Source organism: Esox lucius, chromosome 5, assembly GCF_011004845.1.
Source record: "Esox lucius isolate fEsoLuc1 chromosome 5, fEsoLuc1.pri, whole genome shotgun sequence".
Classification (NCBI taxonomy): Eukaryota; Metazoa; Chordata; class Actinopteri; order Esociformes; family Esocidae; genus Esox; species Esox lucius.
In genome coordinates this window covers 4,613,505-4,641,017 of record NC_047573.1, presented here as the reverse complement: position 1 = coordinate 4,641,017, position 27,513 = coordinate 4,613,505, and the positions used below count along the sequence as shown (strand labels likewise).

At 44.8% G+C, this 27,513-nt stretch overlaps 1 protein-coding gene across 1 annotated transcript; it reads right to left on the bottom strand.

The window, feature by feature from the left end:
• Positions 1–9: 9 nt before the first annotated feature.
• Positions 10–21,948, bottom strand: LOC105008553 (sprouty-related, EVH1 domain-containing protein 2). The gene is made up of 6 exons (XM_010867881.5): positions 21,285–21,948; positions 12,364–12,553; positions 11,568–11,736; positions 9,661–9,725; positions 7,430–7,600; positions 10–4,492 (listed from the first exon to the last, which is right to left on the bottom strand). The coding sequence occupies exons 1-6, from the start codon at positions 21,308–21,310 to the stop codon at positions 3,608–3,610; spliced, it is 1,506 nt and encodes a 501-aa protein (XP_010866183.2). The 5' UTR covers positions 21,311–21,948; the 3' UTR covers positions 10–3,607.
• Between the last annotated feature and the right edge of the window lie 5,565 nt (positions 21,949–27,513).

The window sequence follows — 27,513 nt, the reverse complement described above, 5'->3', positions numbered from 1 at the left end:
AGCGGTGTGTGTGGTTTCACTGAGCCGTGTCCTTTATTAGACAGAATGTAAAGACATATTGTGATCGCTACCTCCGCAGCCAGGCTGACACTCGATTGCAGGTCCTGGAATGGGAGCTACGTCTGTCGGAAATGGCAGCCACAAACAACGGAATAGAAATGAATATGTACCACATACACTTGATATACAGTCGATATATTTATATATACTGCTTTTTTGTACAGAAGTAAAAATACTTGTCATAAAAAATAAAACAAATAATCTAATCATTACAAGGGTGGATTAATTAAAATGTACTTTAAAAAAAAAAATACATTGATAAAAGGAAATAGATGAACCCTGTGCTCACAGGCACTTTGGAACTGCTGCGAACCACGAGACAGCCTTTGGTTTTTTGCTTTACCACCGAGTGGAGGCCTACCCACTGCTCTTGGTTACCGACGATTGATGAATAGCCTACAATTCAGGAGGGACATACGCACACAGACTGAACAGACATTCCAAGAAACAAAAATGATGACGTTAAGTCATCCCACATGGCTAGTAAGGCATAAGGCATCGTTCTAAATAGTCTTGTCCTGGATGACTGATGAGGTGACACAACAAGACATCCCACTGAAATGGAATGGATGTGTCTTAACTGATTTATAGGGGCTCATACATGATTATAACAATCCGTTAAGCATCATACCAGCTGACTTTGAGTAGGCTAAAGATTGACAGTTGATGACTATACTTCCAAAATGACACACGCGGACTTCACTACTTGGCCAGGACGTACCATAGAACCAGAATTCGCCCCAAAACAAAACGGATGAAGGCCTCATAAAAGCTTTTAAGAAGTTATAAGGCATCACACAGGCAGACTGGCTGTCATCCAGTCTGACAACACATCCTGTAGAAACAGAATTAACCCAACAAATTACAATAACACTTTAGAAAGGCTTATAACAAGTTTATAAGGCATTGCACAGGTTGGCTTAAAGTGTTACCTAATAACCCAGTGGAAGCGTTTAGCCAACGGCATTACTCATTGCAACGTAACGTAGTCTAGAACAGACCATTTATTCAACCATTCTGTAGGCTAAATAACATCCACACTGGCATGTCAACAGAGTTGTATTCATTAGGGTGTGCAAAGATAAAACATACAGAGGGAAAGAGGAATTTCTTTTTGTTTATTCGCCCCCTGCATTTATTGCCTATTGAATACAAACTAGGCCATTTTTAAAAAGAACCAACCGCTTGCGACACTGAATGCATAGTAATAACTTACGCTGAAGAAGAGAACAACTACACCCGGGCTGCGTTCAGAAGGGCGCAAAGTTGTGGAATGTTCAGATAAAATCTAACAATAATATTAATATTTTACAATTATATTAATATTGTGTCTCTGCACATTTTCCCTCAGAACCTCACGCCCTCTGGAACAGGCCCGTGTTGTCGTGTTATTAGTGTTGTGCTTGTTAACATTGTGGATGGAGTGTTGGGAGAGGCCAGCTGCAGTGTCAGTCACAGGAGAGCTGGCGTGTGACTGGGTGGAGAGGTAAGGGGTTGGTCTTAGGTTGAAATGGAAAAGTCCTCAGTGAGATTGTACGACGCAGATAGGCAAATTACTGTTATTGTTATAAATATTATAACAAAAATCTATATTGGGTTTGGGCTTCTTTCTCATATATTAGAAAAATATTTAATTAATTGTACTTTTAATCTGTATAAACGTTTATAACATCGTGCCTTATAAGTACCTCCAAAAGTCTGTTTTCAAACCTCGAGGTTTGAAAGATAAACAAACTGAGACACATCTGACTTAACAATCTTTCAAAGTGTGTATTCCAAACGTAGCTCAATTCCCTTAAGGCTGCACCAGCACGCCCTACAGGGAGGCGGGACAAGGCTTTTCTGGTCAATGGTGAAGGGACTGCTGATAACTGCCACACGAATGGGCTTTCCGCACGTCTATATTCTGCCAAGTGTCTCGTCCTGCGGAGTGATTATCCATCCAACCTTTGCCTGGTGGGCCAGTCAGATAGTGTATAAATAGAGTAACAAATAATCTTTGGATTCAAACGTCTAAACTTGGCGGGATCCCAGGGTCACACTGACCGTAAAGGGTTAACCCTCCGTGTTTTAGGCGACACAACAGCACCAGGGGACATGTGTCATGCTTTACGATGTCGCAGAGGAAGGATCTAAACGAAAGACCATGGAAATGTCCTGCACAGCAGGGACTGCGTACTTGTAGTGTGTTTAAGGGTTTCTAAAGGCTGGTAATTATTGTGATGAGTACGGTCACATTAAAATGTCAGTGTCTGTGGTAATCTGGTGTATACGGTGAGACCTCATTTGTGCAGTAGAAATGGGTCAACCACAACACAAAACATTTCGTTATTGAAATTAACACTCTAATTCACATATCCTGTTGAATTATGTCACTGTTCTGAGAATGATTGTCAAATTAAGATTCCAACACCAGAATACCTAGAATACCTGAAGATTGCACAGTGATGATTTTGAAGTCCAGGACCATGTATGTAAGGTTGACTGTATGTTCTAACACTAACATGATGAATGCTGTTATTGCAGATAATCTTAAGGTTGTGTTCATTTTATGGATTGGTGTAGTAAGGTTAAAGCATTAAAATGTTTTACTAGGAGCAATGCGGCTTTAGTGAACACACAAACACACACACGCACACACTTGTGAAGGACTTGTGACAAAAGGCCAGTTAAGGTACGTGAACAGTCAGAAACTGGAGTGGTTTGGCATTCACCATGATGGCATACAAACAAGTATCTTCAGAAGACCTGGGTTCAAATACCAATTCCAAATGTCCTTGACTATGATTGCTTGGCTTAATGAACAGAATGCCCTGACCATCTTGCGTAAAGTAAAAAAAAATGTAAATAAATAAAAAAAAAGATTTAAAAATAGAATTTAACCCAGGTCTGTGCCAAACAACAGACACTCCTAGCAACCAACCAAACTCCCAGCAACCAATGAACAACAACAAACCCCGCCCACCTTTCACTCCAGGCAAGCTGAAGAAAATGCTCAACGTTTTTGAAAGATTTCAAATAGATTTTAACCCAGTTTCTATGCTAAACAGCAGGCACTCCTAACAACTATTAAATCTCCTAGTTACTAACTGCAACAACATATGCAAACAAAATGTTTCAAGTTCTTCAACACAGTCTGTGTTAAAAATATAAAGTACCTAGCTGCATATGTGATACACAACATATTAGCCAGCCATTTAAAAAGCCCTCCTGAAAAAGAGTGCTGTGCTGTCCCTCCTCAATCAAGAACAGACAGACCTAGAGGCTTGATTCAATGCACGTTATGAAAGATCTCCAATCCAGAACGGAAAGTGCCTTCGCGTTAAATCGCTGCACGCAATGTCGGCTTATTTGGAAATGGCCTTTAAATAATAGAGCTGTACCACTGGAGGCTGACATATGGATCAAATCAAGCCCCTAGATGGTCACGTGGGGAGATGCCCAAGAGACGTCCAGAGCGAAGGCGATTCTACAGTCTCCACCGCGTTTACAAAATGGCCGCCAACTTGTCCCGCATTTACTACGACACGATAGCACTACCCCGCTGTCAGCTCCCCATCCTTCGCATCCTCCCATGTGCTGTTGTTGAGCTTGTTATGGACGTATGTGGGGGGGAGGGGGGGTTCATGTCTTTGAGGCCTCGTGCCGCCCCCCACAGCACCCACACGCCCTCCCGGCCAGGTGGCAGCCGTGCAGGGGCAGGTACAGGCAGAGACACGGGGCCAGGAGGGACAGTCCCAGGAGAGCCGCCCAGCGTGTGACCAGCCTCCGCCCCCCGCCGCCCCCCCCCGCCGCCCCCCTCGCCTCCCCCCTCGCAGGAACAGGGGTTGGAGTAGTCCCCCTCCGGGTCGGACATACAGTGGTAGAGCATGGTGTCGGCCAGCCACATGCAGCTGACCCGCCGGACGAAGGCCTTGACCGGGTCCGGCGCGTCCTGGCACCGCCCCCGCCGGTTGTTGCCCCGGTAGAATGTCTCGCTGCAGTACTGGCACCGCAGGCGCGCACCGACCTCGCCCTCGTCGGACCTCTTGTCGTCCCCGTTGGAGGCGACTGGGAGGAGTGGGCGGGGCTGAGCAGAGACCACGCCCCCGCTGAAGACGTGCCCCCCCGTGTGACACTGGTGGCTCTTGGGTAAGGGTCTGAGGGTGGAGTCAGAGTCAGAGGGGTCCAAGCGCGCCGGCGCCAGGGGGTAGGTGTAGTCGTGTTTGCGGGGATCGCTCTTGGCAAAGTGGACGTAGGATTCCGAGTCATCCGGTGGGCGGATGGTGTGTCGGTAGTCCTCATAGCCGGGGACCGCGCAGCGCTGTAGGTGGTAGCCGCGGTGCTCTGAGCGGGATGAGGAATTAAAGGGGAACTCCCAAGAACACTCCCGAGGGTTGATCCGGACAATCTCCTCGTCCTCCTGGAAGGTGACTTGCCGGGGAGGGCGGGGCTTAGAGAGAAAGAAAAGGGGGGATGGAGAGGGTGGGAGAGGGAGAGAGAAAGGGGTGAGTCAAGTGTTCAACGTAAGTATGCCACTGAATGACCTGGTAAGACTACAGACATGGAATGGACCAGAGCAGTTATTTCAACAGGAAAGTGGACTGAACAGAATTCTCATTTATAGCAACGGCCGGGTGTGAATGCTGTTCTGGCTCTTATTAAGGAAGTCTCGACCGGAACCCTTACGGACCGGAAGGAACACAGTCTCCCGCCTTCTACCTTGATTGAGCTAATGGCCGTCCAATCAGCAAGAAGGGCTAGCTTGGTCAGGAAGAAGAAAGGCAGCCACAGTTTGTAAGTAACCCTAACCCTATTCTATTACCAATAAGAAGAAAATTACCCCATAATTATTTCACAAAATGGTGGTGAATCTTTGAAGTCAATGGTGGTATTTTGGTTTCCACTGCTCCCGGGCGCTTGTTACTGTCAACACCATTATGAACTTTACCCAGTACCAGGATATTTTGGCCAAAAACCTGGTTTCCTCTGCCAGAGGTATAAAATGTCTTTGTAAGTAAATGACCACAGGTGCACATTGAAATACGCAAAGAAATAGTTAATTGACCACCAAATCAACATTCTGCATTGGCCCCCTCTTTGTTCAGACTTCAAAACCTGAATAGAAAAGGGCAGTCTGGAAGCACAGTCCAAAAAATCAGGAAGTATTCTGGATGGAATAGTCTAAGGTCCATCCAATGTGTTCTCAAATCCAATGAAGAAACATAGTGGCACAGAGATAAACTAGTTCCCTACATGTACTGCACCATCCACAAATAGCCAATAAACAACAAAAACGTACTCATCCTTCTTCCCAGCTAACGTCTGTCTTTTGCTACTGTCCACATTCACAATCGAATCCAGGCCAGCTACAGCGCCTTTGACAGAATGTTCTCAAAGGGCTCATTGGACATCCGTTCACATCTCAGAGTACGCACGTCTGCTATCCTGTTGCCTAAAGCACTACACACCGAAGAACTGTAAGCTTTTCAGAGCTGCCCGTGACCACTCCGTCTAGCCTGACTTCCTCCACCCACGGCAAGGAAGCCGAGATAGCCATCGGCTGCCCTGTAAACGCTGCCAGATGCTCTGACAACCACCAACCATCCATGACCCTCCTATGTGGCGGTACAAATGCTGACCCGGTGTTACCACTCACTGGATCATTTGAACTGTACATACGGGTGGGAGATCTCCATATACTGTAACGCGTCTGACTGTGGAATAGTTCAGCCGGCCTGCCCCCACCCTGTAATGTTCTCTGGTTTGAAGACATGTCAAAGGAACAAACCTTTTATGAAACACGTATAGGTCAACACAGCCTGCTAAGGATCCAATGCCTATGGCTTCCCGATATTTTAATGGAATATATAATATGAATCATAATAAGATCACCATAAGCTGTGACATCTGACATGTACTTTTTGTGCAAAGTTACAGGCATTAGTAATTTGGCCAAGATATGGTTTGCATTTGTCCGACTATCTTTTCCTCCATTTTGGAACGTAGCACTTAGCTTTGTACAACACAGACCCTTATATAAAATGTTGCCTAATGTCAGACAGCCTTACAGTTAACATGTTAATCTAAAGATTGTTCAAAAAATTTGAAATGGCAGACAATCCACATGGACTTCATATGTTGCAACTTTGTTTTTACTGTAACTAGAGTGAACAGCACACACATTCCCAGGCCTGTACATCAAACAGGGAAGCCATGGCACACGCTAGAAATGATAGGCTTTTTACTGCGCCACCTACGGACCAATCAGTACCATCCTTTCAGGACAAATTACAGTTATAGTCTATAGTTACAGCCTGACAAATCACACAAATTTTCCCCATGTACTTTTTGAGTTATTAGGGCATTCTAAGTAAAGGAAGCTAGGAAACATAATTACAGGAAAAGGCTCAGTCACCTGACCAGTATAAAGAAACTGCGGTATTCAAACAGAAACCAAAATAACTAAAAGTAGCGTTAATTTGTCCTTCTAAAGAGTGACGCAAAGGTTGCTGTAAAGAAATAAATAAAAAAACATCTTTCAATCCAGCGCTCCACTCATACCTACTTTCACAATGTTAATTTCCCCAGGCATAATGTGAGTAAGCCCTGGAAGTAAATGCTGCTATTAGTCACATTCAGTTGTGGGTAAATGCGGATGGGTAAATGCAGATTGCTTTCCAATGTGTTTTAACTATCAGCTTCTGTACTTGTAATTCGGGAATTGTACTGTGATGGGTCAGTTTTGTACTGTGATGGGTCAGTTTTGTACTGTGATGGGTCAGTTTTGTACTGTGATGGGTCAGTTTTGTACTGTGATGGGTCAGTTTTGTACTGTGATGGGTCCGTTTTGTACTGTGATGGGTCCGTTTTGTACTGTGATGGGTCCGTTTTGTACTGTGATGGGTCAGTTTTGTACTGTGATGGGTCAGTTTTGTACTGTGATGGATCAGTTTTGTACTGTGATGGATCAGTTTTGATGTGTGGATCAGTTTTATGTGATCGATCAAAATGCATTCAGTCCCCTAAGATGTACCCAGATGATTTTAGTAAAGATCCTTGAGAGACTGGCGACTGATAATGCATGAAGTGTGTTCAAAACAATATACCAAACAATAATAGAAGCCTCCAGTTGCCTAAAGGCCATCTTAGCTTGGGCTAAGTCGACTTTTAAACACATTGGCGGATATCTCTTTATGATGCTTTGAGAGTCATGTCAGACTGGATCACCAGGAGGGATCAATGAATTGAGACATAGAACATTGATAACTTCACAACGTATTTTGCCCCAAAGGTGCTGCCTCTTCGGTGATGTCATAATGGGACCAATCACTCTCAACGATGAGAGAGATGTTTCAGTTGCACCAAATTTTACTCCCGTTTGGCTTACCAGATCGAGGAAGTAGTTATCCGAGAGCCTATACGGCTCGTGGAGGTTCTGGTGTCCCGATATGGAGCTGTTGTGTATGTGGGAGGAGTCAGCAGGGTGGGCGGAGTCCAGTGGATGCACACATGGCTCCAGCCTCTGGGAGGAGGAGTTGGACGAGCTGTCTGTGGTGTTCTGATTGGACAAAAGACAAGACAACAAGTGTTGGTCAGATGAGACAAACAACGGCTGTCAGTGGGCAGTATAGCTTTCGCAAAATGTAGAACATTTGAGCAGATTTTAAACGTTAAATTAGATTTTCCTCTTTGGTTCGGAATCTCAGTGTCCTCTCTATCTTCAATGAGATGTACCCCTGCTGTTCTAGTGTGGTAGAGGTGGTGTCCTGTCCCTTTTCCTCTCAGGCTGTTTTCCAAGTCAAACCTTGGCCAGACACTAAACATACCGAGCCACTGGCAAGCTGACTGACTGCCAACTGGCTCTGCAGTGAGAGGGTCAGAACCGCTGTCAGGGGTGAATGGTGACTGACTGTCTCTCACTCTCTCTTTACCCTGTCATTCAATAAATTACGGCCACTGGACTCCACCCCCCCTGCTGGGTTAAGTATAGGGGCGGTGGGGGCTGGGTTAAGTATAGGAGCGGTGGGGGTGGTGGGGGCTGGGTTAAGTATAGGGGTGGTGGGGGCTGGGTTAAGTATGGGGCGGTGGGGGCTGGGTTAAGTATAGGGGCGGTGGGGGCTGGGTTAAGTATAGGGTGGTGGGGGCTGGGTTAAGTATGGGGCGGTGGGGGCTGGGTTAAGTATGGGGTGGTGGGGGCTGGGTTAAGTATGGGAGCGGTGGGGGTGGTGGGGGCTGGGTTAAGTATAGGAGCGGTGGGGGTGGTGGGGGCTGGGTTAAGTATAGGGGTGGTGGGGGCTGGGTTAAGTATGGGGCGGTGGGGGCTGGGTTAAGTATGGGGCGGTGGGGGCTGGGTTAAGTATAGGGGTGGTGGGGGCTGGGTTAAGTATGGGGCGGTGGGGGCTGGGTTAAGTATAGGGGCGGTGGGGGCTGGGTTAAGTATGGGGCGGTGGGGGCTGGGTTAAGTATGGGGCGGTTGGGGTGGTGGGGGCTGGGTTAAGTATAGGAGCGGTGGGGGTGTTGGGGGCTGGGTTAAGTATAGGGGTGGTGGGGGCTGGGTTAAGTATGGGGCGGTGGGGGCTGGGTTAAGTATAGGGGCGGTGGGGGCTGGGTTAAGTATGGGGCGGTGGGGGCTGGGTTAAGTATGGGGCGGTGGGGGCTGGGTTAAGTATAGGGGCGGTGGGGGTGGTGGGGGCTGGGTTAAGTATAGGGGTGGTGGGGGCTGGGTTAAGTATGGGGCGGTGGGGGCTGGGTTAAGTATAGGGGCGGTGGGGGCTGGGTTAAGTATGGGGCGGTGGGGGCTGGGTTAAGTATGGGGCGGTGGGGGCTGGGTTAAGTATAGGGGCGGTGGGGGCTGGGTTAAGTATAGGTTAGTCCAGGAGGAATTATTTTGGAAGGATGTGCTTCCTAAACCTGCCGGCCCCCCTCCTCCCACTTCCCTCTGGGCTGTTTTGCTGTGTGTGTCTGTGTGTGTCTGTGTGTGTCTGTCTGTCTTCATGTGACTATCTTTCAGAATCCACTCCACCCGTGCTTCCATTTCCATGAGATCCTAAAGACAGTTGGCGTGAAGGTGAGCCACAAGCCCCTCCCACCTCCAACCCCCCCTCAACACTTGAACTTTAACGGGAAGCAGCTTAACTGGCAAGGGAAGCATTTGTTTACAAAGCGGCAAAGTGAGTGGAAAATAAAAACAATACAATGAAGACCAATGAATGACAAAAGTGGAGATTGAATCAATTCTAAGTAAACAGGACATGCAAAAGCCAGCACCTGGCTCTCCTGGTAAACCACTGTGGTGACAGACTTTGCTGCAGCTGACAGCTCTGTGGTAAAGGTGTGTGTGTGTGTGCGGGCAGGGAGGTAGGGGAGGAAGAAGTTAACAGGAAGTAACCTTCTGACCCTGCCTGCTGCCCCCAGTGTCATGTTACAGGAGGGTGGAGAAGTTAGAACACACACACACACGCCCTTTCAAACGACCTACACCAGCTAAGTGCTTCAGGGCTGGGCTTGTGCAATTCGAGCCTGGCGCTAAATGAAATGGCATTTGTAATAATTATTGTCATGGACATAATCACATCTTTGACATGGCCGAAACATCTGAATCAGCAAGGCGGTGCTTACGGTGAACACATCGTCATCGCCCAGTTCAGCCTCGTTCTGGAGGGTTGAGGAGGACGTTGTGGAGCCTACAGAGAGCAAAGAGGGTCAACATTAATCAACCCTTTCCCTTACAGACTATAAAACATCATTGTTTCAGCTTAACTACGTCCCAATTCAGTCAACAATCTTTTGGTTTCCAGATTAATTGAAACAAGCACCAGATAGTGTCAATTTTTATCATTTTAAACAAGGCAACACCCCACCCCCCAAGAATACCCCCCCCCCCAGGAATGATGCAGCCCCCTCACCCATAGGGCCCATTGGGACTAATTCAGTTCAGTTGAAATTTAGCCAGCTAAATTAAAAGGGGTCTTTAAAGGGATAGCTCAAACTTATATTTCTCTTATACAGTTATCCAAGAACACGGTAGATCTCCAGGAACAGGGTTGGAGTTAAAACGTACAGGAGGGTAGATCTCCAGGAACAGGGTTGGAGTTAAAACCTACAAGAGGGTAGATCTCCAGGAACAGGGTTGGAGTCAGAACCTACAAGAGGGTAGATCTCCAGGAACAGGGTTGGAGTTAAAACCTACAGGAGGATAGATCTCCAGGAACAGGGTTGGAGTTAAAACCTACAGGAGGGTAGATCTCCAGGAATAGGGTTGGAGTTAAAACCTACAGGAGAGTAGATCTCCAGGAACAGGGTTGGAGTTAAAACCTACAAGAGGGTAGATCTCCAGGAACAGGGTTGGAGTCAGAACCTACAAGAGGGTAGATCTCCAGGAACAGGGTTGGAGTTAAAACCATCAGGAGGGTAGATCTCCAGGAACCGGGTTGGAGTTAAATCCTACAAGAGGGTAGATCTCCAGGAACAGGGTTGGATTTAAAACCTACAGGACAGTAGATCTCCAGAAACAGCGTTGGAGTTACAACCTACAGGAGGATAGATCTCCAAGAACAGGGTTGGAGTCAGAACATACAGGAGGGTAGATCTCCAGGAACAGGGTTGGAGTTAAAACCTACAGGAGGGTAGATCTCCAGGAACAGGGTTGGAGTTAAAACCTACAGGAGGGTAGATCTCCAGGAATAGGGTTGGAGTTAAAACCTACAGGAGAGTAGATCTCCAGGAACAGGGTTGGAGTTAAAACCTACAAGAGGGTAGATCTCCAGGAACAGGGTTGGAGTCAGAACCTACAAGAGGGTAGATCTCCAGGAACAGGGTTGGAGTTAAAACCATCAGGAGGGTAGATCTCCAGGAACCGGGTTGGAGTTAAATCCTACAAGAGGGTAGATCTCCAGGAACAGGGTTGGATTTAAAACCTACAGGACAGTAGATCTCCAGAAACAGCGTTGGAGTTACAACCTACAGGAGGATAGATCTCCAAGAACAGGGTTGGAGTCAGAACATACAGGAGGGTAGATCTCCAGGAACAGGGTTGGAGTTAAAACCTACAGGAGGGTAGATCTCCAGGAACCGGGTTGGAGTTAAAACCTACAGGAGGGTAGATCTCCAGGAACAGGGTTGGAGTCAGAACCTACAAGAGGGTAGATCTCCAGGAACAGGGTTGGAGTTAAAACCATCAGGAGGGTAGATCTCCAGGAACCGGGTTGGAGTTAAATCCTACAAGAGGGTAGATCTCCAGGAACAGGGTTGGATTTAAAACCTACAGGACAGTAGATCTCCAGAAACAGCGTTGGAGTTACAACCTACAGGAGGGTAGATCTCCAGAAACAGGGTTGGAGTTAAAACCTACAGGAGGGTAGATCTCCAGGAATAGGGTTGGAGTTAAAACCTACAGGAGGGTAGATCTCCAGGAACCGGGTTGGAGTTAAAACCTACAGGAGGGTAGATCTCCAGGAACAGGGTTGGAGACAATGGCAGCAGCTAACTTTAAGAGGCCCATGTCTGAGAGGCCCAGGGTTGCGTACCATCTGTCATGTCCTCGATGGCTTTCCGTACACCTCTGTCGAAGGCACGGGCATCTGCAGGGCTCTGGAAAGTCAGGCCACACCTCCTCTCCTCTACCTTCCAATGGTGGAATGTGGGAGTGGCTTTGGTGTACACTAGGTCCTTCCGCAAAGTACACTCCAGGATCACCTGTCGATTACATTTGAAAATAAATCAGATTACCATGACAACAGGTTGGCAGTCTAGTTGGTGGGAATGTCTGGGACATCACATTTCATATTCACACCTCAAAATATGTTGATGTGTGTCAATTTTATATGTAGAGCACTCTTTTGGCAAAACCAAATAAAATTTGAATTCCATGTTTTCTTCGTTCTTCCTGCAATATTGCGGTAGAACACTCCATCTGGGGCCTGGAAACATGATGCGACCAGCTGAATGACCAAACACTTGTGGGTGGATTTAATGAAAAGCTCCTGTACATTGAACATAAACCGTTCAAACCATCTAGGTGAATAGTACGTAGATCTCCAGGAGAATGAGGCGATTTTGGGACCTTCGTCACACCTACAGTGTCATGCCAGGGGAATTTTTGCCAGAATAATTAAGAGTCTATCTTTGCAACCCCATTTCTACATTACTACCATTTAAATAAAGCTAAATGTGTGTCGGAGATCACTTTGTTAAAAAGGGTGATGAGAAGAGAAAATTGTGCGGGTGAAACAATCAAACTGCCTAACAGGTGTTGCTATCATGAGCAGGTCTGATGTTTACGCATGTCTGTCTGTCACTGTCTTCATCTGCTCCCGGGCCTACCTGTTTGTCCAGTAGCCGCTCTCCGTGGATGAGGAAGTGGGAACGACCAAGGGGCGCGAGCCCCAGCTCAGGGGGAAGGAGCCTGCAGACCCCCACCCTGCTCAGAGCGCCCCCGTCCTGGGCCAGCCAGCCCCCACTGGAGTCATCCCTCACCATCACCACGGCTTTCACACGCACTATGTAGCTGTCACTGAGGAGGGAGGGGCACAGGTTATCAGGGCAGGTCAGCGGGGGTCGTGGCAGGGTAGGTTACATTCTGGGGGTCAGGCGTTCTGGACAATCGACTGATTCATGTATCGATATACCAGGATAAATGAACAGAATAATTGAGCTGATTACCACTTGAGCAGTAACAGTTACAACACCGCACAGATGTGATTTAGAACAGTACAATTATGTAATGCAAAACAGAGCTAATCAGGTAATACAAAACAACACAAAAAAACTCCACAATGCAGTACTCACAGACTATAATACCTCCACAATGCAGTACTCACAGACTATAATACCTCCACAATGCAGTACTCACAGACTATAATACCTCCACAATGTAGTACTCATAGATTATAATACCTCCACAGTGTAGTACTCATAGATTATAATACCTCCACAATGTAGTACTCATAGATTATAATACCTCCACAGTGTAGTACTCATAGATTATAATACCTCCACAGTGTAGTACTCATAGACTATAATACCTCCACAGTGTAGTACTCATATACTATAATACCTCCACAATGCAGTATTAATAGAGTATAACGCCTCATCAATGTAGTAATAAAAGACTATACATACTTCCACAATGCATTGCTCTGGAGTCTCCCTCCCCCATCTCCCGCCCCCGCTGCCCTCCCCCACCGCCCTCCTCCCTCTCGTGTAAACACGTGTTACATACCAATGCTAATGCTTCGTTTCTGCTGGATGTGTGTGACTGTGTGTGTGTGTTACATAACTCAATTGGAAACAGGGATTTGAAGGGACACAGGTGGCTAAACTGGTTCACCAGCTTCCACCCACACACATTCATACACAGAGAGGCAGACAGATAGAAAAACCTTGAAGGCAGACGGGCACAGAGAAACAGACTGCATGCAGTGCTGTGAACTGGGACTTCGTAGATTACCAGAGGAGAGCTTTCTAATACACACTTGCATTGTTACACAACCATGCACACTTCAAAGTCAAATGGCAGAGTCACTGTCTGATGACATAGTCGTTGACTATTGGATAGACACATTTTCCAAACGCTGCCATTGCCAATGTGCGTTCTGGCTCTGGCCCAATCATTTGTTCCTGGGACCAACCAGAAGGCTCGTTGTTTCAGCGTCGCGGTGGTAGTGGTGAGTTTGGGTAGCCAGGCAACCCACTAAGAAACTGGATTGAGTTTACATGTCTCACACACGCTGACACACACAGACACACACACAGAACTGCGCTGCATGAGTCATCAGAAGGCAGCACCCTCTGTGGGCTGCTACCAAATGGCTTTGAACGCAGACCTACGTCGTCCAACAGTCAGAACACATCCAACTACACAGGCAGCCAGAGACTCTCTCATCCACCACGACGTGCCGTTGTCCAGTCAGATATCCAGTAGATATACCCAGGACGTATATGCCGGGTGATTCCTAGGACAGGGCCGTCTTCACCACCATGTTACCAAGCTGTCCAGTCTGTCTGTCTCCAACGAGAGAAAGGCCCCATACTGACAGACTGACTGGTCCTAAAACCTGTGATCAGGCCACACCACACAGGCATGTAACTAGCCTGCTAAACTGCACCAAAACCCACCATTAACCACACCCGGATGCCCACGCCCACGATGGCCAGCACCTACGGATCCTGCTGCTCCATCCCACACTTCACCACTGTTACATCAAACACTCACAGGCTGCAAAAACACTGACACACAATGTTTCCAGAGACCAGGGATGCACATTCACAGAGTCGGGCAAACTTAGAATGTAAAATGCCTCTCAGATTCCAGACATTCAGTTATGAAGCAGTTTAAAATGTTGAACAACACTCAAGTTCTTGACATTTAGCTATAAAGCATTTTAGAATGTTGAATAATGCTGTAATTCTAAGACATTCAGTTATAAAGCATTTTAGAATGTTGAATTATTGCCTAACACTAAACATTGAGTTATAAATCATTTTAGAATGTTGAATAATTGCCCTAACACTAAACATTGAGTTATAAATCATTTTAGAATGTTGAATAATTGCCTAACATTAAACATTGAGTTATAAATAATTTTAGAATGTTGAATAATTGCCTAACACTAAACATTGAGTTATAAATCATTTTAGAATGTTGAATAATTGCCCTAACACTAAACATTGAGTTATAAATCATTTTAGAATGTTGAATAATTGCCCTAACACTAAACATTGAGTTATAAATCATTTTAGAATGTTGAATAATTGCCTAACACTAAACATTCAGTTATAAATCATTTTAGAATGTTGAATAAGTCTTGAATTCTAATGCAGTAAGACTCTCCGGGTGGGTGATATTGGGTTCCTGTCTTATCTGGGCCTGCCCTGGCTGCCTGGGAGGACCTACTGTGTGGTGGGTACGTGGAGACAGTGGCGGCAGCTCTTGCACCGCAGGGACCGGAAGGTTACCTGCGGCCAAATAGGGGTTGGTATGGGTGTGATCGGAAGTGGATTTATTGATATTCACTGCATGACACATTTAATAGCCGTATCATATCATGTCATTCCAGTGATAACGGTAATTTACCTTTGCTTGGACTGTTTGCCGTCAAGAAACAAGCAAAGGGTGAGGCAGTGTGTTGTAGAACAGACCTCCCTCTCCCTCCCCCTTTCCTTTACTCCCTCCCTCCTCCTTTCCTCTACTCCCTTGCTCCTTCTTTCCTCTACTCCCTCCCTTCTCCTTTCCTCTACACCGTCCAAGCCTCCCCTCTCTACATCATGTGAATCACTTCCACGGTCACATTACTTCCTGTGTTTTTCTTATTATTGTTTTCTTCATCTTCCAGAGCTCATCAGTGTTTTTTTTCATCTTCCTCAGCTTATTACTGGTTATTTTTGGGTGCAGAAAAAAGTTCCAGGTCAGGGCTAAAACAATGTCTCTTCATTGTACTCTTTTTGATAGTGTTTAAAAAGATCTGGGGGGGACTGCGGATCTGTCTGTACGTCACACGCCTTATGTCAAGTTTTCACAGAATTCAGGGGAATGGTGTATCTTGCCATAGAGCTCCAGCATTTACAAAATGATTTGACCCTGGTTGGCTGGTCATTGGTGCATCAGTGCATCAATTAGGATGGACAAAGTTTACTATTGCCTTGTTCTTTATGAGCCCTTGTTTATCTATATATTTAAAACACAGGCCAATCATTTTAAGTGCCATTTGCGGAAGCTTTGGTCAGGGTCTATGTTTATGCGTGTGTGTGTGTATGTACGTCGGCATGTGTGTGTGTGCAATTTGCTCCAAAGTCCAATACTTCCATACAACAATTTGTAGTGTATTTAAAACTCAAGCGAACCACTCCTTGATGGGGCATATAATTGTGTAAGCGTAGTGGAATGGGACGAGCAGTGATGTGGGCATTCTCCGTATGAAGTTCTCCCAGCTCAGTGTACACACAGAATCAGGAAAAACTAAAACTGGGAAGTAAAACATGTCATAGTGGCACCTCAACGATTCTGCTTTCACTGACAACAGCACCTATTCGGCAGAGAGCGCCGTGTTAGTTACCAGGTAGACAACATGCGACAACATAAGCAGAATTTCTCATTTCTAATGTAAACGGGACATTCTATTTGCATCTTATATAAATATAATTTAAATAAAATTGTTATCACAACAATTGCTATAGTCTAAATAGGCTCAAGTTTTCCACTGACTCTAATGCACCTTTGGCTTCTACTCACAGGCATCGATGGATATGCGTGCACATGCACAAGTACACCAATGCGCACACTCTCACACTTCTGAGTGGAAGGAGGAGGCCTGCTGAAGACTAGAGCTGGCATTTACTGGACCCAATGTTCTCTCTGTGTTAGGTTCCTCAGGGCTAAGTCTCTCAGGGTTTGGTCCCTTGGGGTTAGGTCTCTCAGGGTTTGGTCCCTTGGGGTTAGGTCTCTCAGGGTTTGGTCCCTTGGGGTTAGGTCTCTCAGGGTTTGGTCCCTTGGGGTTAGGTCTCTCAGGGTTTGGTCCCTTGGGGTTAGGTCTCTCAGGGTTTGGTCCCTTGGGGTTAGGTCTCTCAGAGTTAGGTCTCTCAGAGGCCTGAAGTGTCAATAATCTCCAATGAACTCAACTGCCTGAAGACAAAGTGTGAATTGGACTCTAATCCTGTTGTCTCTCACACTTTCTACTCTCTCATCCTACCGGTCTGTCTGTTTCTTTTTCTCTCTCTCTCTCTCAGGGGCCCGAAGTGTCATTCGATGAACTCACCTCAATCACTCTTAATGATAAAGGGTGTCTGTGTCCATCGTCCTCTCTCCCCTGTGGACACTCTGTCTTCTAATAGCTAAAGATATAGTCTGACCAGTAACTGAAAGCCGACAAGTTGAGAAATCTGTCATTGTTTTCACACAGACGTCCCCCAACAGTCCCACTAACGGATTACGACGGATTCAAACCCTGGAAAAGATATTACAAGTTATTCAATCGATTGTTATTCAAGATGCAGATATTGTGAGCAATGAGATGGTTTGAATGTCATTTTCCTGATGGTTGTACCTTCTCCCCAGGAAGGAACGGACAATTGGTTTGTAGTGTATGAAAAAAAGCAGACTGGAGCTGAACAGGCTGTGAGAAAAATGTTCATGTTTGGAATGCCAGAAAGAAATGCATAGAAATAGCATCAGCTGTGGACGAAGGGGCTTTTCCTGTTCTTGTAATTCTGGGTCTAGGGAGACATGGCTAAAGTATTACCCATACTGACCTCTGTGCGTGTCTGTGTTTGTAATCAATGCTCCCTGCTCAGCTCTGAGATACATTGCACAGCAGCGACCTTAGCTGAATGTCACTGAGCATCACTGCCCAATAGTGAAACCCTGACAGTGCACATGTTGGTGGGCTGAATCAATACAACTTTCACAAATGGTTCTTTCCTGTTCCTGTGTATCAAGTTTTCAGTTGTATTTGTCATAGGAATGGGATATAGAAAGTTCGAGTTTGCTTACTTTCCTGTTCCTGAACGATAATAGAACTCGTTTGTAATAGGAGTAAACATTTCTGAGAGAAAAGAAAACAATAAGGATAGAATGTAATGCGCATAACAGAGAAACGTGGGTAATACAATAATTGGCATATTACACATCAGGTGGGTGCGCTGCACTGTTTAAATTGTGCAGTGTGGGTAAATAATTCGCTGGACATCAATGAACAGTGAAAAGCAGGGCAGTTGAAATGTTCATGTGGCAAGAATAGCTATATGGGTGTGGATGTTTACATAGTTTAAACCACGATTGTGCTGACGATTTCAAACGCAGTTGTGGATACAAACAAATAGTTATGTCGTGTAAAATTTTACATAAATAACAACATAAATTTGGAAATCAAATTTGGAGTCACACAAACATCAGACATCAGTGAAGAGAAGAACATTCGGCCTGCCCAGCTGCGTGTCGGAACAGAACCGTTTCCTGTCGTTATTGTTTGATTTTTGGGCTAATGGCCCTTGTTAGGATAGCAATATCCCTGGCTGGAGCTATGAATGGTGAATGGGACGCGCTGAAGGTTACCGCTTTTATGAATGGGCGAGCGTCACGCGACTGCTGAGCAAACATCCCCTCCCGTGGCCTTCGGCCTTCCGCTCTTCCGAGAGCTATCTTGATCTAACCTCCTGACAGTCAACAAAGCAGCAGAGCCCGTCTCCGCTTTCCAAGTAAGAGCTTGCTGTGGCGCATTATGTAGGCTAGGCCAATAGCATATAGAATATTTCTGTAGATACGTTTTGCATTTACTAAAGACAAAAGACACATAAGACAAAATGACACCCTACTGTTTGTTAGCCTACTGAATTTATAATCGTCTAGAAGCAAACAGTGTTATCAAAAATAAAGATTTCAGCAAGTGCAGCCGTCAGGCCAATTTGTCTACTGAGTGAATTGACAAACGACTCTGACAGGTATGAAAGTGCCACTGTTTACATTTCAAATTGCACACTAGGTCTAGCAGTATTGGATTTGAGCAAGGTAAGGCAACGCTCTATGATTCATCCCGACGTTATGAATAGGCTGCACAGTACACAGCAAACTGGAATAACGATCGAATGTTAGGATGTCACGTGTCCATAGATAACAACAGTAGCTGACGTTTTCTAGCAACCTTTGCACGAGCCATATATTCGTCCATTGGCATGTATTTTATGAATGAAGCGCGCTCCCGAATCGCTTGCCAGTCACTCACACAAAACGATGGCCTACGAAAAGACACAGTAACAAGAAAGAACATGCTTTCTTACACCCGTCGACACAATGTACGTTAAACAAAATCGTCTATCGAACAAAATGACATTTTAAAAAGGCTATAGCCTAGTGATCCTTTAACAGCATGTTTCCGATCAACCCAGGGTGCGGTGCAACCAGGGGCGGACTTTTAGTGATTTGGATCGCTGAGGCAGATTACAATCGGACCCCCCCCCCCCGTGTGAAATAAGATAAGATTATCTTTAATACCAAATAAAGGTGTGTAACACCCTCGGTTTACCATAGAGTTAAGTATTAGTTTTCTGACTGGCAGGATGTCTACAGTAGGCTACTTCAGAATAGGAATGTGACCTGAGTGCTCAGTCTTAATTTTAAAATGGCTGGTTAAATCCGGACCTTCTGAAAACGTTGGTATACTACCCTATATACCTGTACACTACAGGTGGAACAAAAAGTATGTTTCTTGTTCGATACCTGAGATATTGACATTATACAACAGCAAAAAGACAGGTTGGGGGTTTCTGATATACTGCCAATACACCACTGCTAAGTGCTGTATTCGAGCATTCTTTGTTGTGTCATGACTAAGAACAGCTTCTAGTCATGGTTAGTGGTGATATATCACACCCCCTCCAACCACATTGCTTCAATAATCACCCCACTGACTGCTACACACCAACAATCAGAAAGGCAAAAATGGCAGGAACTTCCCTTCAGTAAAATACTTTGTTGCTACTGATGGTCCTTCCAGCCTTTCTTTCACCAAACACAAAATCTCTATCCTATAGGCCTAATGATTTAAATGCCTAACAAAATAGTATTACAAATAAAACAGTCAAACGCATACTAGAGAACATGAATCGTTAATCACACTATAATCAAAAACAGTGTTCTGTAATCACAAGAAGAGATATGCAATAGAAACCTTCCAAGTAGCCACCCACTACAAAATAGTTGGTATACACTTTAATGAAGCTTGTGTGCAGCAAAGTTTCATGGCTGAAAAGCCAAACTTCAAACGAGGCCATCTACCACATCAGTTGTCTTTCTGATAACATGAATGAACTGCTAAACGACTTATTTTGATTTTGATATTTTATTACAAAGCAATGTAGTTTACATAAAAACGTTAATTGTATTTATTCCACACAATGAATATCAGTTCTAGACGTGTCTTGTAATCTACAGAAATTATCGAGACAAGGTGGTCAACAACTGAAATGAAACAGTCATTCTGAAAAAATAAAATGAACCGAGACTCCTGAGACAGTAAAAGGAGCGCTTTGAACGGAATGAATGGCCCATGAAATGCACACAGTCACACATACGGAGAAAGGGAGCTGAGCAGCCCACGTTAAAGGATCTTTACGTTAGTTTTGGAGGCGCCTCAACTCAAGGATTTGCGGCAATCCGGCCAAGAAGTTGTGTTTTTAAATGTATGACAGCAATTATCATCTGTAACGCCAAGATTGCGAGGCCCCAGATAATGCGAGGCCTCTTCTGCCTGGTGGTAAGTCCGCCCCCCGGCGCCAACCCCCACCCGGTTAACGCTTATGCAAATGAGAACGATTCAGAAAAGAGATGGCGGATGAGGCATATCGGATATCTCATTTCCTCCTCCCGAACGACTTCCCCCAGCCACAGTGAAGCAAACACACGAACGATGGCCTACACAAATAGTCATATGTACATAGCCCGCGCGCCAATAATAGCTACAGACCAACACACGATAAGCTCTCTTCCATCCGTCGACAGAATGTAACTTTTCATTAGAACTTCTGACTTTTTAAACATTTTAAAGGTCCTTGCCTACCCGACCCCTTTTACAAAATGTTTCCGATCCACCCACGCACAACTCTGCTCGGTTCCCTCTTCTCTCTCAGCAAGACAAAATCCGCAGGTTAGAACCAGGCGGGGGCCCAATCCCCGCTTTCTTGCTTTCTCTTACTGTCAATGTATTTACCCCCGTGCCGTAATGTTATAACTTCGAAAACAGTGTAGTTACTTTGTAAATGCAAACTAACTAAAACCTATGAAAAAAACGGAACTGGTCCAATACATTAATTTCCAACCAACAAAATTCAACTTTTTCGAGCATTTATTAAAATAATACTGTAAAAATAAATGTGTGTATATGTTTTAGTCTATTTAGGCTAATGGGTTACAATGCTCAAACATGTGTGGCTTCAACTTGCACAGCCGTTCCGTTGGAGGTATTTGCCAGTCCAACGCCGGCGCCCAGCGGTATTCCAAAAGACATCAAGCCGGTGGGCTAGTTGGGCACATTTTCAACCAGTCTCGGTCTAACGGGCATATAGCTTCAGCTTGATTTTTGCATGAAACATTCTACAGTGGCTGCCAATCGAAGCCTGGTCAATACATCAGACACAGCTGTTTCATCTAATTCTAGTTTGTTTTCATTTCAAGCGCTTCACGATTATTTCTGTACGCTACGTGACAAGCTCCGTGCATTAAGTTGAGACAGTTGTTATTAATATGGTATACTTACTCGTTTGTATGGGTTTCTTCTATCATTTTCTCGTTTCACCTGAAACAAAATCCCACTGCGGGCGCATACTCTCTGCTCGTCATTTTTTCCAACACATATACTCAGCCCTGGGTTTCCCTGCCTTTGTGTGAATAGGCTACCCCAACGCTCACTGCTTGAGTCTTCGAATGGATGTGTCCCTCCTGCCCTCCTTTTCTGGTCGAGCCAACCAGTTGCTTGTGGAAAATAAAGACTCCCAAAGTTTATAATCCTCAGGGTTGATATAGACAAGTTGGCTATCCCACGAATTTGGCTCCTAGATTCTAGGTGGCCGGTTTTCGACGGCCCGAGGAAGAGGGGGGGTGCGTTGCTGAATGCGCACTGGCGTTACCGAGGGGTGGCCCCGCTAGAGCCCCGTCTCGCGCTACTCCATGTTGGATTGTGCAGGCATCTAGGCGGCCGTACGCCACCGCCAACACCGGGGGAGGGATAGCGGAGCGGAAGCGATGACGTCAACGTCGTAGGCTACACATTTGGTGGGGTGTGCTACACCGGCCGAATGTTTGGTCCCGGCGGACAGGATAGCCTCGGACGACCTGGTCCCTTCAGCAAATCTTTACTAGCTCAGAGTGGTTTGCTTTCATTGTAGTGCATGACATGTGCCGCCAGCCGACCACCCACAAACCCCCACCCGCGACCGGATTCCAATGTCCGGACATGTCACTTTTTACTGTCAGCCTCCAATTGATTACATCCGTTCAACTGATTAAAGATCTCTTCGTAGAACTATTCTGTTGACCTATGGATTTCTCTAGCATGTGTGAAAAGGAAAACCATCAATTATTAATGACTTTAAAGGGGATTATCACTTTTTTCCTTTTCCCTTTTCTTTGAATTAGATTTTAAATCCCTCCCTGAAAGAAGTCAGTGTGCCAAGATAAACTGTAAACAGACATTACAAACCTTTGATTACTTCAGACAAACACTGATAAAAAAATCCATTCAAATGCAGCTTTGCTAGTCAAGTCAGCATGTTATAAAAAAAATTACATCACCTTAATTCAACTCTGTTTGGTTTGATTTTACCTAAAGCCGATTTGGCCATTCATAAATAAAGATGTCCTTGTCATATCCATTTATTTTAACTATAACTTAAAGTTTATAATGGCTGTAATAAGAAACCTGAACCAAAGACTATCATTTAGCTGGACTACATTCAGAACAATCTAACATTAGATTGGAAAATTTTAAATTAACCTTTAAAGGGATTTCAATGTGTGGTGCTATAGTTGCTCAAGTAATCCTTTCCCCACTCCTGGGATGGTCCAGGGGGACAGCAGTTGAGTGATTTATTTATAAATTCAATGAATTATTGGCCAATAATTATTAATAAATATTTTAAAATCAGTACCAGGATTTTCTTTGTTTGTAAAAATGAATACATATTAAAATCAGCAAGTATTATAAATTCTTTCATTAATGAAATCTCTTCTCAAGTGTTCCCACTAATAATATACTTATGGGATTGTCTCAATGAATTCACATAATAAAATGTCTATATATTTGCCCAGAAATCACTTACTGTAGTCCACACCTACTTTTAGACATTGATCACTATTGATGTTAGCATTTTCCCTTTTCAGTGTAATGTGAAATACATATAGTGATTGAGTATATCAGAAGTTAGATACCTGTTTAGGTCAAAATGTGCAACAGAATGTTTTTGTTTCATTTGTTATTTTCGTTTTGTAGGTATTTTTGAGCAGTTTAATGCTTTATTTGACAGAAAACTGAGGAAATGCTTTAGGAGAGTTTTTGCTGAAAGACCACTGGCCCAGATTTGAACTCACTGTGAGGCAGTAGTCTTCTAGGACTAGTTTTCATGTTTAAAGTTTTTCTCAGCCTAGCAGTCGCCTGCTGTCTGTAATTTACTCAAAACACATTGTAGCGATCTGTTTCAGGGGGCCGACATCAGAAACAACATACTCGCAGTTATCCCTGAACTAAAGTTCACTTAATTGGTCAGAAGTTCTGGGTCCTTGTGTGTTAAGAACTGAGATCGGAAACAGATTGAAGAGCTCCACACTTTGTATTTTACCAGCACGTCAACAGGCTAATTCTCCCCCTTTCTTTAAAAATTCTGTTGATCCTCACGCCTGCAAATTCAGGATTGGTCCCAGGCAACTGTTGAATCTCCTAATCTCAGACACACTGTTGGTTCACGACAGATCAGCTAAACTATTTATTTACCAAGTCTGTCCAAGAGAGATTAAACACAACAGAACCAGGGGAAACTGTTCAGATACCACAGATGACATTATACTGTTACCGGTGTGTCCAGGCCTAGCTAGGTCACACCATCAAAGGGGTGAAATCAATGAAAAAACATCTTCAGTTTCTTCCCAATAGACCTGCTCAAAACACTGACTAAAGGGGCAACGTCAAACCTTTAATCATATTAAGATCTTAACCATTTAATCCGATTTAAAGAGTCTTTACTCTGGAACCACAAGGTCATGATATCCAGTCCCTGCCATTGAAGCAGTAGAATTAGAGCCTCTGGTAAAAGCCTCTTATGATGATATTGTGTAAATGATCCCTCAGCTATTAACACAGGTATTGGTACTGATCTAAGACCAGGGCACACCATGCGTGTAGTCCTAATCTTATTAATGTCCCTAAAAATAAATAAATAAACCAACTGTTGAGCTGTGTTCACACACTGATGTCTTGCTAAACCATATCTTATTGTTTCTGATTGATCAAAAGACATAATTGGGATTTATATTGATTTTCAGAGGAAAATAAATGTTTCAAAAGCAAGTACATTTCTTATTTCACCTGACAGTGTAAATGTACTGTATATATCACATTTCTTGCCCCAGCTGACTGGTAGTTCTCTCATCTCATTTCAGTTCAAATATTGCAGCATACTTCCCCCTGCTGGCCAAATCCCCATCCTACCTGATCTACTTTTCAGCGTCAGCTCTCATTTTGTTTTGTTCTAACAGATCCATGTCATTCCTAATAATTCCAAAAGGTTTAACTGCAAAGTAGGATCAATAAAATACCCTATATAAAACAAGCAGGAGAAGAAGGATATTGCTGTTAACGAAAAAAGCTAATTGTAGATGTGTTTTGTAATGTTGCTGAGCCAATTGCACCATGCAAATTCAAAGCTCTTCTTTATCTATTCACTGCTCTCCCAGGGCCTCCATGGACCCTCCCCAGTCTCCCCAGACCCTCTCTAGTCTCCCCAGACCCTCTCTAGTCTCCCCAGACCCTCTCCAGTCTCCCCAGACCCTCCCCAGTCTCCCCAGACCCTCTCCAGTTTCCCCAGGCCTCCCCAGACGTCTCCATTCTATCCAGTCTCACCAGGTCTCCCCAGGCCTCCCCAGACTGTCTCCATTCTCTCCAGTCTCACCAGGCCTCCCCAGGCCTCCCCAGGCCTCCCCAGACTGTCTCCATTCTCTCCAGTCTCCCCGGGCCTCCCCAGACCCTCTTCAGACCCTCCCTCCCACAGGGTTTGTGTTACAAGGAAGGAAATATGTTCACAGTCTGGTCTCATGGTAACGGCAGGATAATGAAGGCCATGTCATTGACCAGTGTGTGTGTGTGTGTATGTGTGTGTGTATGTGTGTGTAGGAGTACAAAAGGAGAGCTGTTCTGGTGGGCTTGGTGCAAAACTACAGGGACATACTCCTCTGGGCCTGTGGGGGATGGATTCCACTGGAAGGATTTACCCGTTATTAACCCAAACCACAGCCCAAACCCAACCCTATACCGCTACACTAATAAAAGGTTATTCAAGTATTGTTTAGGGGTTATTTATACTACTGATACTATGTGGGATACTAAGTTCTTCAAAATCCCCCCTTTTAATGGTTCCTCTAATGAACATCTAAAGAGCTATTTGGGGTTGATTTCTAAGGGGGTAGATTCTTCAAAGTATTTAAAATGCTATTTTACATTTTCCCTTGAAGAAATTATAGTTTTTCAATTTCAATGTAAAGGATCCTTCTAGAAACGTTTCTTTAAAATTGTGTTCCTAACCCTGCCTCAGCCATAATTTTACTGCTTAATTCCAGGCCCTAACCCTGTCCCAACCCTAACTTTACTGCTTAATTCCAGGCCCTAACCCTGTCCCAACCCTAACTTTACTGCTTAATTCCAGGCCCTAACCCTGCCTCAACCCAAAGTTTACTGCTTAATTCCAGGCCCTAACCCTGCCTCAACCCTAACTTTACTGCTTAATTCCAGGCCCTAACCCTGCCCCAACCCTAACTTTACTGCTTAATTCCAGGCCCTAACCCTGTCCCAACCCTAACTTTACTGCTTAATTCCAGGCCCTAACCCTGCCTCAACCCTAACTTTACTGCTTAATTCCAGGCCCTAACCCTGCCTCAACCCAAAGTTTACTGCTTAATTCCAGGTCCTAACCCTGCCTCAACCCAAAGTTTACTGCTTAATTCCAGGCCCTAACCCTGCCTCAACCCTAACTTTACTGCTTAATTCCAGGCCCTAACCCTGCCTCAACCCAAAGTTTACTGCTTAATTCCAGGCCCTAACCCTGTCCCAACCCTAACTTTACTGCTTAATTCCAGGCCCTAACCCTGCTCCACCCCAAACTCTAGTACATATTTCTGGTTATAACTTATTTAAACAATAGAGGGAGACAAAGACCTATCAATCACCATGTGAGGAACATACAGTGATTAGGTATCACTAAGATTAGACTGGTTCTAAACAATACACACAGAAGTATTTTGCTAAATATATAGGAATGACAATTAGCAATATCCCTAAGCAATATTCAGCTGTTTTCCCACAAATATCTGTTGTATTCATACATTTTTGCAAAACTCTACACACAACTCTCTTTGTAAAGCACAACTGTCACCATGATGTCATGTAGAAAACACTTCTCATACCAAAACTCAAACAATCGCAATTTTAATCTCAAATCATTGCAATCTAAAAAAATCCTGAACTCTCTTTCACTCATATAATTTCCATATAAAAATAAATAAATAATAATAAACAAAACAAAACAAGAAATATATAAAGATGACAGCTGACACTCAAATAATGAACCAGCTGACAATGGAATAATCTCTTTTTCTCCCTATTCCTTTCTCTCCCTGTCTATCTCTCCCTGTCTCTCTCCCTGTCTCTCTCCCTATCTCTCTCCCTGTCTATCTCTCCCTGTCTCTCTCCCTGTCTCTCTCCCTGTCTCACTCCCTGTCTCTCTCCATGTCTCTCTTCCCTGTCTCTCTCCCTGTCTCTCTCCCTGTCTCACTCCCTGTCTCTCTCCCTGTCTCTCTCCCTGTCTCACTCCCTGTCTGTCTCCCTGTCTCTCTCCCTGTCTCTTTCTCTCTCCAGGTTCCCTACCTCTCTCACTCTCTCTCTACCTCCCACTCTCTATCCCTTTCTATATTTCTTTCTCTCTCTCTGTCTCTCTCCTTCTCTGTATGCCACTCTTTCTCTCTAGGTCTGCTGGTTATTGGAAAAGGATCTAGATCATACAGTTGGATGAGCTGTAATTACCAGCGACCAACGGCAACCAGCACTGACCACGTTCTTCTTTTCACGGGTCAGGAGAGAAGCAGGGCGCCTAATGCTGAAACTTTGGCGAACATGAAAGGAGAAGTGAAGGGTTCTCTCAGGGTTCTCCAGGAAATTTCAGTCGCAAACAGACTGAGACCGTTGTCCGTGTGACACAGAGTGGAAGAATGGGTCTGCCTCACCGGTCGTAGTTTGGGCCGGGGACCGATGGGGTTTTGTGTTTTTATGTGTTGATGGATGTATGTTGTTTTTTGGGAATGTTAATGTAGTGTTCAGAGGTTGGGGTATGTATATGTGTGTGTGTGTGTGTGTGTACATGCGTGTGTATGAATGTGTGTGTGTATGTGTGTTAACATCCTGGCTGTAAATCTGTGTAGGGACGCAGTTCGGTAAGCAGGAAGGCTGGAGTCTGCTCCCCTATAGAGGACGGCCAGACTAAACAACCATGACCCCTACCCTTAACCTGAACCCAGACCCATTAGGATGTTACGCACACACGCACACACACGCACACACACACACACACACACACACACACATGCACACACACACACACACACACACGCACACACACGCACACACACACACACACACACACATGCACATGTGCAAGTATGCACATGACCACACAGACACACAGACACGTTCCTTACCATTTGAGTTTTTATATATAGAATACATTCAA

Excerpts from the sequence above, each read along its gene's own strand:
- LOC105008553 (XM_010867881.5), bottom strand. The coding sequence starts at position 21,310 with ATGATAGAAGAAACCCATACAAACGA. Across the intron at positions 12,554-21,284 it reads GAAGAAACCCATACAAACGA|TGACAGCTACATAGTGCGTG; the intron begins GTAAGTATACCA and ends CTCCCTCCTCAG. Across the intron at positions 4,493-7,429 it reads ATAACTACTTCCTCGATCTG|CCCCGCCCTCCCCGGCAAGT; the intron begins GTAAGCCAAACG and ends TTTCTCTCTAAG.